A 14,363-nucleotide genomic window follows, 5' to 3' on the forward strand; every position below is an offset into this window, starting at 1 on the left:
AAAGAGATGAAGTCAGAGACGAACAGCAAGCAAATAAATTTAATAAAAAATAATCACAGAAAAGAAAGAAGAAAATAACAGATAGTCCAAGGAAACTCTCAAATTTTGAATTCATCTATTTACTTGCCCTCATGTCATTCCAACCCCAAATGCTTTATCTTTTCAGAGCATCTTTATGTCTTTAATCTTTATGCAGCATAAAACAGTTCATAGTGACACGACTGTCAAGCTCCATGGATGAATGGAAACTCAAAGTAAACACAATAAAAATAATCATTATGACTCGTGCACTATTCCAGGTATTCCAGAAGCACTGGATAGTTTTGTGTGTTTTGTGCTAACGCCTAGCCTGTTCTTGTACAGAGAAAAAAAATAAAAAATAAATCCATAACATTCAGTTACTACACCCGCGAGTTTACTGTGTAAACAACGTTAAGGTTCGGCTCAAACACAGGCTACTCACAAGCTAGCAGCAATTTCCAGCACACGGTTTTGGAACAACATGAGAATGAGTAAATAATTACAGTTTTTTTTTTCGTGAACTATTCCTTTAAAGCTTATTAGGACATTAAATACAGATTTTTACTTATCAAAAATTACATTGAACCACATCCTTAAAATGTTCAAGCTGCCAGAGAACAGTCTATCTTTCTGTAAAGATGTCATTAGAGAGGCCTGAGAGTACCGTGTGACTTTGAAGATCCGTAGCAGACGGACACAGCGCAGCACTGAGATACCCAGAGGTGGCATAATCTCCATTTCCACCAGAACCGTTTCCAGAATCCCGCCACACACCACGAAACAGTCAAAACGGTTGAAAAATGCCACAAAGTAAACCCATAGCCCCAGACTGTACATTTTCAACAACATTTCCACCGTGAACAACGATAGGAGCACTTTATTGGCAATGTCTATGAGACAGACAGAAAGAGAAGAAGAGAGCAAATATGGAAAAGTGATCTTTTTGCCAACATATAGATTAATGCTTCTTTAATTCTTCTAAATTCATCCAAAACACAACATATGCTGGTCTTCAGTAATTGTTTTGTTAATAAGGTGATGTTTGATTTCTCAACTGACAACTGAATCAAAAAGGCCAGAACAGCTACATCTATATACCCTGAACATCAGTGAGCCAGTCTGGTTGGTTGTAGTGTTCCGAGGCACTGAGAGCTGTGTTGAGGAAGACCAAGATCAGAACCACCCAATAGAACGTCACTGATTTTACTGCTGTACGACAGTTTCTACGAATGCACCGATTCCAGCGATGCAGTGTACGGCTAAGGACAAAAGTACACAAATAACAAACAAAACAGCACTAATCAATATACAAATCAAGCAACTTGTGATCAAAGCATTTTACAGGGCATGAAGTAACATTTCTACTAGGAGGAAGTCATTATGTTTTGTGAGTTTATGCTCACAAAAACTCACCAGCAAGGGATCTTCATTATGCGAGCGCTGAAGTCAATGAATTAAAACAGAACAAAGCAAAAGAAAAAACAATGAGCTCAAAGACAAAGACAACAAAGACCAATCAGCTCAGTGTGCACTCTGGTAAGTGCACTCCAGAGAAGTGCACTTGACAAAGATGCCATTAAGTCGCCGAAAACAAAGACGGACAAAGAAGCTCAAAGTAATGAAATAACTTGGAAGTAAGCACAGAAATAAATGTAACAAATATAGTTCACTCAAAAATAACAATTTCGAGACACAAAAAGAGGAATTTTAAATGATGTCCCGTTTGCTGATTTCAATACAATGGCAGTCAATAATGATTCAATTTAAAGCTAAAAATAGAAAAAGCTCAAAAGTGTCACATAAATCGTCCATGCAACTAGTGCACTGTTATCCAATTTTTCTAAAGGCAAACAATTTTGATGAGAAACAACCCAAAATTTTAGTTATGTTACTGTGAAAAACTTTTGGATGTTAATGAGGGAAAGCAAAAGCACTATATGTTTTGTTTTTTGCTTTTTTTACTCAAGATTTGCGCAGTTAAATTACTTTTACTTTTTTTTATAGATTTGCCTTGATGCCCACCAAAACCTATCAATTCATTTTGATTCTCACCAAAACATAACAAATGCCTTCAGAACATTTGGAATATGATGCATGCTAGTTGGAATGGGACAACTTTTTGTTTGCTGTATTGAAATGTTCCTGTGAATGGAACACCTACTTTTGTGTTCTGCAGAAGAAAGAAATACATACTAGTTTGGAATGGTATTTATGTAAATTATGATTTATATATATTATATTATATATATGATATATTTTTGGGTGAACTATACATTTAACATAATAAGCTGCAACTGAAGAATTTAAGGGTTGAGAACGCATGACGAGCATTGTGTTGTTTGTGTATGTGTATTACCAGCAAGCAGCACAGCAATCTGTATGCTCTTCATCTATGTTCTCAGTGTTTTCAGATGCTGTTTCACTGGCTGGAAGACTTGCTATTGTGAGTGCAAGACAGAGAGAAAGGAAAAGACACAGAAAATGAGCATGAAAAGCCAAAAAAAGAAAGAAAGTTATGAAGAAAAGGACAATGTCGGCCACACATTGACACAGTTTTGGAGAAAAGCGATCTCTCTGAAACAGGGTCAAACCACTTAATATGAGTCTAACCAAGTGATGTGGTTTGTAACCCCAGATGTAAATTGTACAATTAGACCAGACAAAGTTGAGAGGAGCTATTAATAGAACAGCGGGGAAGTAAAGGGGTCACAAAACATTCTGACTGGCTGTACCGTGGGTTTCGTTTGAGTGGCTGAACCAGCCGAATTTTCCCCTCTTCTTATCAGCAAGGTCACGCAAGGTCACACCTGAGGGAGATTGAAAGAAGAAGAGGGGGAAGACATAGAATTGAACATAACGAGGAGCCATTGATGTAAAGTAAAACAGATGGAAAAGCAGGTTATCGGGATAAAAGGTATGAACGGTTACAATGTATGAAGGTGTTTGGTAAACAATTTGTGCAACATCTTACATCATAAACATGTTGAGGGTAATGTCCTTGCTATAAACATCAATGTTGAGATGAGATGCTTCTTGCATTACCAGTATATCAGTAGGCCTACTCAAATTGGTTGGACCAACCGATAGTTCCACCCCAAACTTACACCACTGGTTGGGCTAATGTTGCTGTGTCAGGCTGGTCAGTATTCTCAAACAAACAGAGCAATGTTTTTAAAGCACCACAGAGATGCAGTGTTTACACCTTTTGGGGACATTAACCTACAAATGGCTTCCTTATAGTTGTCCAAGCATATTAAACTGAAACAAGAGAAAGTATTTAAACTATCAAAAATAGCACACTTCACTTTTAAACAAGTCTGTTTTTGTTTCTTAACATAAACACCGTCTTTTGAGCATGCTATTACAATAAACAGGTGAGATCAAGGAAAAAGGGGGCTAGAAGGTTGACCAGGGTTGGGGGAGGGGTGAATATCAGGTATGATCTCACGTCTGTTTCCATCTTCATCAAATTCATCGATGTCCTCAGCCTGAGTGATCCAGTCCATATATCCACACAGATCTTCCTCCATCTGCTGCTTCTCACGGAGCTTCTGGAAATCTCCGCGAGCCTTCGCCTTCTCTCTCTCCTTAGAGAATTCTCTACACACAAGTACAGCCTGTTAGACAAGCAAGCCAACACACACACACACACACACACACACACACACACACACACACTGTGGACTTTCACACTCTGTTTAACGGAGAGTAAGCAGTATGAAGCAGAATCTCTGGGGAATACCGTGATTTTTGGAACAATCTGCAGGAAATAAGACTCCACAAATCTGCTGTACTCAGCATCTGGGGATCATGCCATTGAGGTGAGTACAATAATTAACATCTGATATCTGCTAAAATCCTGCTTTTCTTTATTAAACAATCACTCAAACCGACATGCAAACAGAAACACAAAATGTTCACACACAAAAAACCCATTCATTTACAAACAAAAATTAAAAATGAACACTTGCTAAGCATAAAATGTTTGATAAATTAGGCTGTTGATTTAACACATTAATTCAGTGAGATTAATTATATAAAATATCATGCATCAGAATTATTGCATTAACTTAATTTACATGCATTAACGGAATGAATCACAGTAAACAATTTTATTACTATCAGAACAATTCAAGCTAGAAGTAATATACCCCTTCATTATGTTTATGAGACTTAGTCAGTAGGGGGCAGTAAGCACAACTGCAGCTGTACAGGCAAGGCAACAAACAAACTACACTGACATCAGACAGCACAAGATGAGGACACGTTCTTGTGTAAACAACACAACTGGATGAAGTGCAACTCCCAATGTAGGGAGAGATGTGATGTGTTTTTCTCAGTTTCAAATTACGTTTAACTTGACACAGCGTCCATAAAACGCTGTTCGTGACACGACTCAACCAAAGTGAGATGCTCCAAAAGCATCCATCTGACCCATCTGTACATAGAAGAGTCCTTAGAAAAGCCCTTATAATTAGTTTACCACAGACAGATTCATGAATTTAAAAATAAATTGGGTTGCTGTAGGCCAATGATAGGGTTCTGTTCAGTGATATGGAAATAAACAATATATTCCCCATTAAAGTCACATTTTGTATTGACTAATCAGTGCTTTAGCGAATTGTCTGCCCCAGTCATGTAACATATTTAAATGATCAGGATTTTTATATTTATTATATATAAAATGATTTAAATATACTGTAAATATTTAATCATTATATTTAGAATAATTGTCTTTTTTTTTTTTTTATAAATTAAAAAATATAGCGATAGACAGCCCTATTAAAAAACTGCCTTTGGCGAGTAAATAAAACATTACTCAACAGCTGGCTGGACTTTTAAAGAACTGCAATATTACAATTGGTTTAAATTGCACTGTCAGGATGATGATGTAAGTTGATTGATTCAAATCAAAGACATAAACCTTCTACTATAGAAAATGTTCACTGCAACTTCAATGTTCATTGTGTGTCTTCTAAAAATGTTTATTTTACTGGAATATGTATCATTATAAGGTTATCTAGGAAGTTTTTTTATTCATGTGCTGACACATGTGGAATACGCCTCACATTAAGCTACCGTAACAAAAATACGAGGAACAAATAATGATGTCTTCACATTTTTGTGAGATGCGTAATTATACCTTGAGATCTTGTAAGCTAAATCATTTGATTGTCATAGGGTCAGAAATATATTTTTTAATAAAAATAATAAGTAAATGTTTTCAATTCACCCACAATTTGCAGGTGAGGCGAAAAGCTGATTTTGGACCCTGTGTAACGGGAGCCAGCTGATATGTGATAGCTACGCGATACGTGTAAAACCTCCCTCCCCTGGCCTCAAGAGGCGCACTAGCCTCTGATGCTAGAGGCTGTAGCCTTTGGCCTCCTTGTTAGTGAGCCCATCTCCCATGCCGGAGACACCGGTTCAGATCCCGTTCGTAGCAGGTCGAGCAGGACACTTGCATACTTAATATTACAAGCACTCACATAGTTCTCTCTCCTATAAACTCACCCACTCAACACACCCAACACAAGGTTGAGAACAAAGAAGGATCCAAAGATGACCAGACTGACGAAGTAAACCCACGGCAGCTCAAAACCAATTGCATCATTCATCTACAGAAATGGATATACACATAAAAACAATACCTTCAGTGTTATACACAGTCACATCCCTAAAAGTGCCCCACAACAGTATGTTTCACAAGTTGAATGGGCAAAAGACGGCTTAGTTACCCAGTAAAGGACATCTGTCCAGCCCTCCATGGTAATACACTGGAACACTGTTAACATGGCAAAGAAGAAGTTATCAAAGTTCGTTATCCCGCCGTTAGGACCATCCCACTTTCCCCTGCACTCAGAGCCATTCACAGTGCATTGGCGTCCGTGACCCACAAAATTACACGGAAGTGGATCATCGTCGGCATAATTATCTGAAGAGAAAGTGATAGACAGACACAGAGACTTGCATGCTAATGTCTTTAAAAATTAAATGTGTGCATGTGTGTGAACTGTGTCTAGTCACCTGTGCCTATAAAATAGCAGGTGCGATGCATTCGTCCAATGAAGAGCTCCAGTCCAATGATGGCATAGATAATGATGACAAAGAGCACAAGCAGAGAGATGTGCAACAGGGGAACCATTGCCTTCATTATGGAGTTTAACACAATCTGCAGACCTGCAAACACACAGGAGAGAAATCATGGACTTCATTTTGGCCTTCATTATAGGTCTGCAATGCAAGAAAAAAAAAACTGACTCTTTATCAGTATTTTAATAATATCTGCCATTTTAGTAGAGCTCACATAATTGTAAAGCTAACTGATTATTTGTTCAACACCAGCTATCATCATACCTCCATATAATGCCAGTCAGAACATGACAGCATTATACACACAGTGAGAAATTTGAGTGCATTTTCTCGTAATATTAATGGGTAAATGAATGAGAGAATGTGTCCTCATCCAATGTCATTTTGCTTCACTGGAAAAGCTGCCAGGATAAATGTGCAGGCGAGCACTTGAGGGGTAGATGCCATGGTACACTAATGGTAGCAAGCAGGAAAGATCCCCACCAGTGCTTCTAATGTTATCGTGGTGAATAACCTATTTGCTAGAGGTGTTCAATGATGTAGTGTGGAAAATATGCCAGAATCTTTCAGGTTTGCTAGCATGAAGTCTTCTGCCATTGCCTCCAACACATCCAGAATGAATAAAGACAACCAGACTCATTTGTTTATGTGCTAAATTGCCAGAGATGTGTTGTAGCAAATGGAATTGCTTTTTCAGGACCACGGACAGCACACTTTGATGTCATTTAGTCTTAAAGGTGAAAAGGGGCAATCTAAAGACCAGAGGAACCAGTGGCGGCTGGTGCATATTAAAAGTGAGGAGGCACAGACTATTGTTTTGGTATCAGCAATGTTGCACCCACAAGCTGCTCAAACTGCTCCTTAAATGTTGAAATTTTTTACTTAAAATAATTAACTAAGCCCAAAGCCGTTTTTGTAACAAAGTAGGCTAATATCTGCATGCGTATTTCTGTGTACAGACTTGTTTGGACATATTCATTTAGAAAAAGGCAGATTAAGTTACTAAAAAGAGTAACAAAGAGCGATATGAAATTGTTATATATTAATTGTACATATAATAACATCGTTGTTGCCAAACTTCTTATTACATTTTAGGGGAAGCCATGATTACAGTATAGTCTTCCCAGCAATCAGCACTAGGAGGAACCTCTCTAGGAACATAGGCCTAATAGTTTTCAACACAGAATTGTACAAATACAATAAATGGCAATGTATATAAAGCAGCATACATCATTGCTTTGCTGCCTCCCAACCTAGACGTCAACTTGTTTCAGAGGTTTACTAGCATGATGAAATGGACCCTACCAAATATTTTCTGTTTTTTTCTAAACTTTTTTCTTCAATTGCAGACAATTTCATAAAATGCGAGCAAGGGGCATGAGCTGGTTAATATTGGAAAACAAAATGAGACATGACAGTTTCCTGAGGCGCCTTTTGGTAAGGTAGTCCATGATCTAGGACACTGATTAACAAGCAGTCTTCAGAACAGGGAGGGTCACAGTGAGGGGAAAAGTAGTGGAGTGTGTGTGAGCAAAAGATCTGAAGTTTGTAATAATGGTAAAACAGCACAGCTTCTAGCTGCAGTTATGAGACAAACTCCTCTGGTAAAGACGGAGAACGGCCTAAAATATCAAGAGAAGTAACGCTATGACAGGACTACTGATTGCTACTCAAATGTCGTAACTATTCAAAACACTTGTGCATCATGCAAGTACATTATTCCACAAAAAAGTGCCATGACTGTAACCTTTGAATTCATTTTGGACAATATTGAATTTTTTGTAGTATTACACTTTTCATACTCCATAGTTTGCAGAAAATTAAAACAATTCAAATCAGACTTTAACAATTTAAACTTTGATTGCTCTCCATGCTAACACATTTGAAATAATATATATTTATTATTTAAAAAAATAATATATATATATATATATTTATTTATTTATTTTTTTTTTTATACAAACGCACCCACCCACACACACACAAACTCACTGGGTACCCCTGACACCAGTCTAAGGGGTCGTAAGACTCTGAAAGCTCGGAGGGCTTTGACGTCCAGACCTCCAGGTTTCCCCGGCATGTGAGAAGTTGTTTCACCTGACTTGTGAGTAACAGTCTCTAGAACCACACTGAACAACCTGCAAAACAAACACACATAGACACACACATTTGTGGAGATTAAATCTATGAATTGTGTAACTGACCGATTGATTAGAAAATGAATGTGTATTATTTACAGTTACATATTTTTTGCAATAGTCAATCATGATCACTTTTAACAGTCACATTGCATAGGATCTGTTTATGAGTTCATTTGCAATTATGAAAATGTCTGCCAAGTCAAGTATTAAAGTACAAAAGTTGGGCCACCCCACATTCAGTGTTAATGCTATTTGTGTAAATTAGTGTTAGGTGCATTAATAAGCTCACTGAGCATTAATAATTAATATAGAAAGTGAATTGTGAACTGTTTCTTCAAGAAAGCTATGAGTTTGAATGGAAGTCTCCAGCTTCTCAGATTTTTCCTCAAGAAAAGACCCCACTGATCTAAAATGTCTCGTCTCGAGTTAATACTACTCACCCCAGTCACTTTAACACTTATTTGCATGCATGCATACTGTATACACACACACACACACACACACACGCACATATGGACGCACGCACGCACACAAACACACTGAAATACTTGTAGGACAGAATGAGCAGTTATGTGATGTGTAATACTTTGTGTTTGGAATGGAAGCAGTTCAGCAGTTCAGACTGTGAGCTTAATGAAATCAATACTCCTATCAAAACGATACAAAAAAAGCTCCTCCCAATTCAATACTCAAAAAGACACTAAATTCTTGGCATGATCATCTTCCTTTAGATAATTAACCATCCATAATGTAGGACTAGCCATTACTGACCCCAGAAGAGCTGTTTAGTCCATCTTAGCAAGCCAGATAGAGCTCAGGAGATTGACTCTCTTTAAGTACACTCTATAGTGCATGCGGGGTTCCAGCACAGAGATAGATCAACCAAAAATTTCAATTCTGTCATTATTTACTCGCCCTCATGTTGTTCAAAAAACATGTATGACTTTCTTTCTTCCATGGAATACAAGAAGAAATGTTAGGCAGAATTTAAGGAACTGAAAGCTTCAGTCATCTTTTACTTCCATTGTAAAGAATGTTGTCTTTAACATTTGTCCTTTTTGGAACGACACAAGGATGAGTAAATTAATGTCAACAATTTAATTTTGGGGTGAACTAACCCTTATATGTTTTAATAACCATGAGAGCTCAATTCTTTTTAGAATCTACTTTTAGACAGGCATTCACCAAAGAATTGTAATGCCATGTGTATTACTGTCAATTCTGGGGAGCTCCGAGTCTCTAAAGGTCAGATTAAGAGAGAGAGACAGAGAGAAAGAGGATTGACTGATTGATATGTCCAGATAATCCAAAAGAGATAGAGTAACACACAGAGAGAGATAGAGAGAGAGCAAAAGAGAGAGGTGGAGGAAGAGAGAAATGAGGGTAAAAAACAGCAAAGGGGAAACAAGAACAGCAGGACAGGAGGAGAACTGAATCAGAGAGCTGCTGTTGGCCATTACACAACCTGAATAAAAATCAACAGCGCAAATTAATATGCATGTGAATCATGGGAGAAAAGGCTGTGATTTCACTCAGGATTACAGTGACTAAATTTTAAATATAAAAGAAGGTTGATAAATGAGTGGGGATGGAAGAGTGGTAAGGATGGTGTCGTACCCCACAATAACGATGACAAAGTCCAGTAAATTCCAGCCGTTGCGGATGTAAGAACTCGGGTGCATGACGAGGCCGTATGCCAGGATCTTCAGAAATGTTTCAATGGTGAAGATAATCAGAAACACATATTCAACCTGTTCCTGAAGACACAGAGTGGAAGGAGACAGGATCAACACACACATATACGTACATAGAAGATGCACATATTGAAATCTTTGCATTTTTCCCCATTCATTCATTTAATAAAATCCTTCATAATTGAGTTGTAAGCCATTAATCAAACCAGCCAGGTCTAAGGTGAGTCACATGACAAACTTTGATTTGAGGCAAAAAAAAGTACTTGAAAATCAGACAAAAAGACAAAGGTACAAGACTGTGTATTTGACAGTATAAATACTATATATATATATATATACATACAAACACATCATTCTGTTCCTTGTCCAAAACAAGCATCAGTACAATGCAAACACAGTGGATCTGCAAACATTGTACTCAGAATGACTATTTCTGAAAGATTAAGATGTTTTTTTTGTGAACTAAACATATTTCAGAATAGATGCACAGGTGGATTGGTGTTAATGAAGAATGTATTAGTACACTCCTCTGTCCATCCCATTTCAACTCATTTCAAAAGTGCTCCATGCAATGGAAACATTACAACATCTCCTGAGGCACTCAAAACAGTCAAGATTTTTTATTTTGTTTTATTTACCCATTTATTTACCCAAATAGGATTGAATCATTTTTAAAATGTTGTCAAAAAAAAAAAAAAAAATAGAGAGAGACAAATGTTTTTGAGCAAATATGTATGCAAAAGCCTTTATGCATATGTGTGCAGAGGCTAGTGTGTGTTGTCATGTTTATGGGTGCATGTAAGTGTGGATGTTGGTATAACCCCATGACCTGTCCGAATCACAAAATAATGAGTGAGAGAGGCAAAATGAGATGCAGAGTGAGCATGCCAGCCAGTCATGAGCTGGACCACTGGACTTTAAAATGGGGAATTTGTTTTAGTTTCAAAGGATTACTAATCTGTTATCCTCTCTCTCTCTCCATTACCGGTGTACAACAGCAGCCACACACACACACACACACACACACACTCCCTCCATATAAACAAACATATACAAAGAAACAGCACACCAAACCTCAAACAACCCAACACCATCTGTGTAAGTTCATAGAATGTGACTGTGAGGTGGATGGACAATACCATATGGGCAATAATAACCAGACACACACTGCAATATTTGATGTCATACAGCATTATCTTCCATTTTCAAAAGGATTTTGCCCAATGAGAGGAACAGAAAAGAACATCCATGAACTATTTCTGAAGCTCTCAATTGCTCATTTTTAGTGTTAACAATCATACGGAATATAAAGATTATCATTCAAATTACAATTCTGCTTAATGTTTTATGTCCATTAATGGTGCACTCAGTAATTTTTTCCTCATTTAATATATATATATATATATATATATATATATATATATATATATATATATATATATATATATTATTTTTTTTTTTCATTCACATGAAATTAATTATCCAGTCATATCAGTACCCTTATAAAAGGTTTTTTATTCTACATGGAGAGGGTCCCCTCATGGGGGTTGCCATGTTGGGATCACAAGACCAGCTGAATATCACATGATTAATCTCAGTAACCGCACTGTTATTGGACACTTTCACTCTTGGATTAAAGTAATCATGACTGACTGTGAATAATTAATTTGTACTATGTCATCAGTAACTGAAATTTTATGTGATTGAATGATGCTGCATCCACACACACTAGGTGTCAGTATAAGTAAAAAATGACAAATTTAAACATTATTAAGTACACCTTTAATAATTCCATTAATGATACTTTTGATAAAGGATTCCTCCCTATAGTAATTTGTCCTATAATACCCTAAAAAACAAAACCTAAACAAACACAGTTACAAATCTCAGGTTGGACACACACACACAAAAAAAGAGTATGGTTCAATGAATAACTGCTCTGACAAATTCAGAGAGTGAGTGAGTCATTAGATGGATTTATAACAATAATTTAAGTAAACCAATTGTTTTGGCTTACCTTTTTTATTGAATCATTCGGAATTATACTGGTTTCAAATCTTACTCAATACCAATAAATCATAAATCATATAAATCTATAAGTCATGGCAACATTCAATAGATATCTATTTAATCACTATGAAACTGAATGATTGATGTCATTAGACATAAATGCACAGAGTGCTGAATGTCTTGAAGTAATGAACCAAAGATAAATGAAACCAAGATGATGAACTGTAAAATACAGCAAATAATATGGCAGAGGGAAAGACCAACTGGCTCTATGACAGGACAGACTGAAAGCAAATATACATACTCATTAAATACATGCCCTCTCTTTTGCACCTGGACTCCAGGATGTGGCTTTAAGCATTTGAACTAAGATGGAGAGCATGAGAGAGGAGGGAAAGAGAGAGATAGATGGGGTAAATGGGGGAGGGTGATGAGAGACAGGGGAGGAAGAGTAAGCTGCTTATCAGGACCAAGAGCATTTAGAGCAGCCAAACGAACAGGCAGCTACAATCTCCCCTGACCACCACTTTTTCTTTCTCTATATAACCCTACCTCTCTCTTTATCTTTCAAATCATTTTATTTTCTTGTTATCTTCCAAACAAGCCCAACAGCAAGAAACAGTAAAGTTGGATTTAACCAGGTTTGCATTGTAAGACCATCTGAATATTAATCTCAAAACAATGCCATGATTAATTAAAATTATGCATTAGTTTTCTCAGTTTTAACAAATTTAATGCAAATATTTTATAGCAGAAATGCCTTTTGTAATCTTTCATTTTATACATTTAATATATACCATATGAGTGTTCCTGTCTCTTAACTGGCACTAGCTATGGCAAAGTCAAGGGTTACATATCCAAAGGAACACACATATTGATGAATGCACTGCTAACCCTAAATGCACAGCAGTTTACTTTCAGTAAAAATATCTGCCAGATGCATACATTTAAATACACTAATAAATATTGTGTTTAATTTTTAAATCTCAGGAGGAGAACACTATGGACCTTCATCAGGGCAGATGCCATTTTTTATTTTACATGAATGAAAACTATGAGGTTTAGAAGCACTATTGTGTACACTGGTTAAAGCTGTCTTGTGTAACTTTGTGTAGATTGTAATTCAATTGCAACACTAAATATGTGACCTGTGCCATCATTTTGAGTCACATTGGCTCAGAATCACATTTTGAGATGTATGCGCTATTTTAAAAAGAAATGTCTATTTTATGTTTTAATCCCAGACCGGTTGCCAAAAGTATAATTTAAAGGATGGCTGTCATAAAACCTTATTTTTGATAAAACAGCCTCTAAAGAGTTGAAACATTATTCAGACATTATTCAACAGAATTGGAAGATTTGTTCAAGCATACATTACTAAGACATAAATAACAGTTTAAATTAGTGTTGCCAAAAGTAGCAGTACTTTGGTACCAAGTTGATACTAAAATAAAAAAGATGTAATGATACCAGTGTTTCTTCAGTACCGGTAGTTCCTAGCACCTACTGAACTGGACAGAGAGAGAGTTACAGACAGCTGTCCGACACCTGTGTGTGTATTTGTCTTTTTGTTTAAGTTTATAATTAAACTATCATTTATATTGTCAAGTTTGTTTTCTCCTCCTCCTTTCCATTGAACTGTGTTACAGTATAAATCCGACCACTCAAACACTGGAAACACAAAAGACATTGAGAATAATTTGCGTTGTAGGTGATGACAGAGCAGAGCACTCATCCACTGTGAACCACACAGCATATGTAAACTACATATTTAAATCCCAGCATTTGCACTCTAATCTCAACTCAAACTTTATTTATATAGCATTTAAAACAACAGAGTTGACCAAAGTACTTCACAGTAATAAACAGCAATGTTAAAACATAACTTTTCAAAATGACCACAAACACCAGTAATCTAAAATCCAAACACTCCAAAACCGTGTCCTACATTTCATTTGTCAAAGGCCAGTGTAAAGAGATAAGATTTCAGACGTGACTTCAGAAAAGTCTTCAAAGATCTCACTGGCCCTCATAAATGTCACTCTGTTTTATGGACTCGGATGAACATCACTACTTACGTTGCGTGGGTGTTCACTATTGGCAGAAGACGTGCAATAGATTTATCTGGAACACCCTTAACCCTTGATCACTTGAAGGATGTCAGTTTGTGGAATTATTTAATGATTTTTGCACCTGAGAAAACAATGTTTTCAGAGATTGATTTCAGAGGCTTATGTATAAATCTTGCATGTAAAATTATTTTTTCATTAGAATGAATGGTTAGAAAGGATTGATCAAGATTTACACAAACTAAAATGTTAACATAACAATGAACACAGGCTATAACTGTCTGATAAACAGTTTAAGGTAGCTACAAGTATTATGCTGTTAAATCTCAATGTAA

General features: G+C 36.5%; 1 protein-coding gene across 1 annotated transcript in view; it reads right to left on the reverse strand.

The window, feature by feature from the left end:
* LOC127630523 (voltage-dependent L-type calcium channel subunit alpha-1D-like) overlaps nucleotides 1-14,363 on the reverse strand; it is a 55,141-nt gene that overhangs the window by 25,864 nt on the left and 14,914 nt on the right. The window contains exons 4-14 of the mRNA XM_052108108.1: nucleotides 9,873-10,012; nucleotides 8,107-8,252; nucleotides 6,049-6,201; nucleotides 5,760-5,956; nucleotides 5,536-5,639; nucleotides 3,470-3,621; nucleotides 2,754-2,828; nucleotides 2,378-2,459; nucleotides 1,435-1,461; nucleotides 1,120-1,280; nucleotides 686-911 (exon numbers count right to left, since the gene is read on the reverse strand). Of these exons, the coding sequence (XP_051964068.1) occupies nucleotides 686-911; nucleotides 1,120-1,280; nucleotides 1,435-1,461; nucleotides 2,378-2,459; nucleotides 2,754-2,828; nucleotides 3,470-3,621; nucleotides 5,536-5,639; nucleotides 5,760-5,956; nucleotides 6,049-6,201; nucleotides 8,107-8,252; nucleotides 9,873-10,012 (1,463 nt within the window). The remainder of the gene's footprint in view (nucleotides 1-685; nucleotides 912-1,119; nucleotides 1,281-1,434; nucleotides 1,462-2,377; nucleotides 2,460-2,753; nucleotides 2,829-3,469; nucleotides 3,622-5,535; nucleotides 5,640-5,759; nucleotides 5,957-6,048; nucleotides 6,202-8,106; nucleotides 8,253-9,872; nucleotides 10,013-14,363) is intronic.

This window comes from Xyrauchen texanus, chromosome 37 (assembly GCF_025860055.1).
Source record: "Xyrauchen texanus isolate HMW12.3.18 chromosome 37, RBS_HiC_50CHRs, whole genome shotgun sequence".
NCBI classification, from domain to species: Eukaryota; Metazoa; Chordata; class Actinopteri; order Cypriniformes; family Catostomidae; genus Xyrauchen; species Xyrauchen texanus.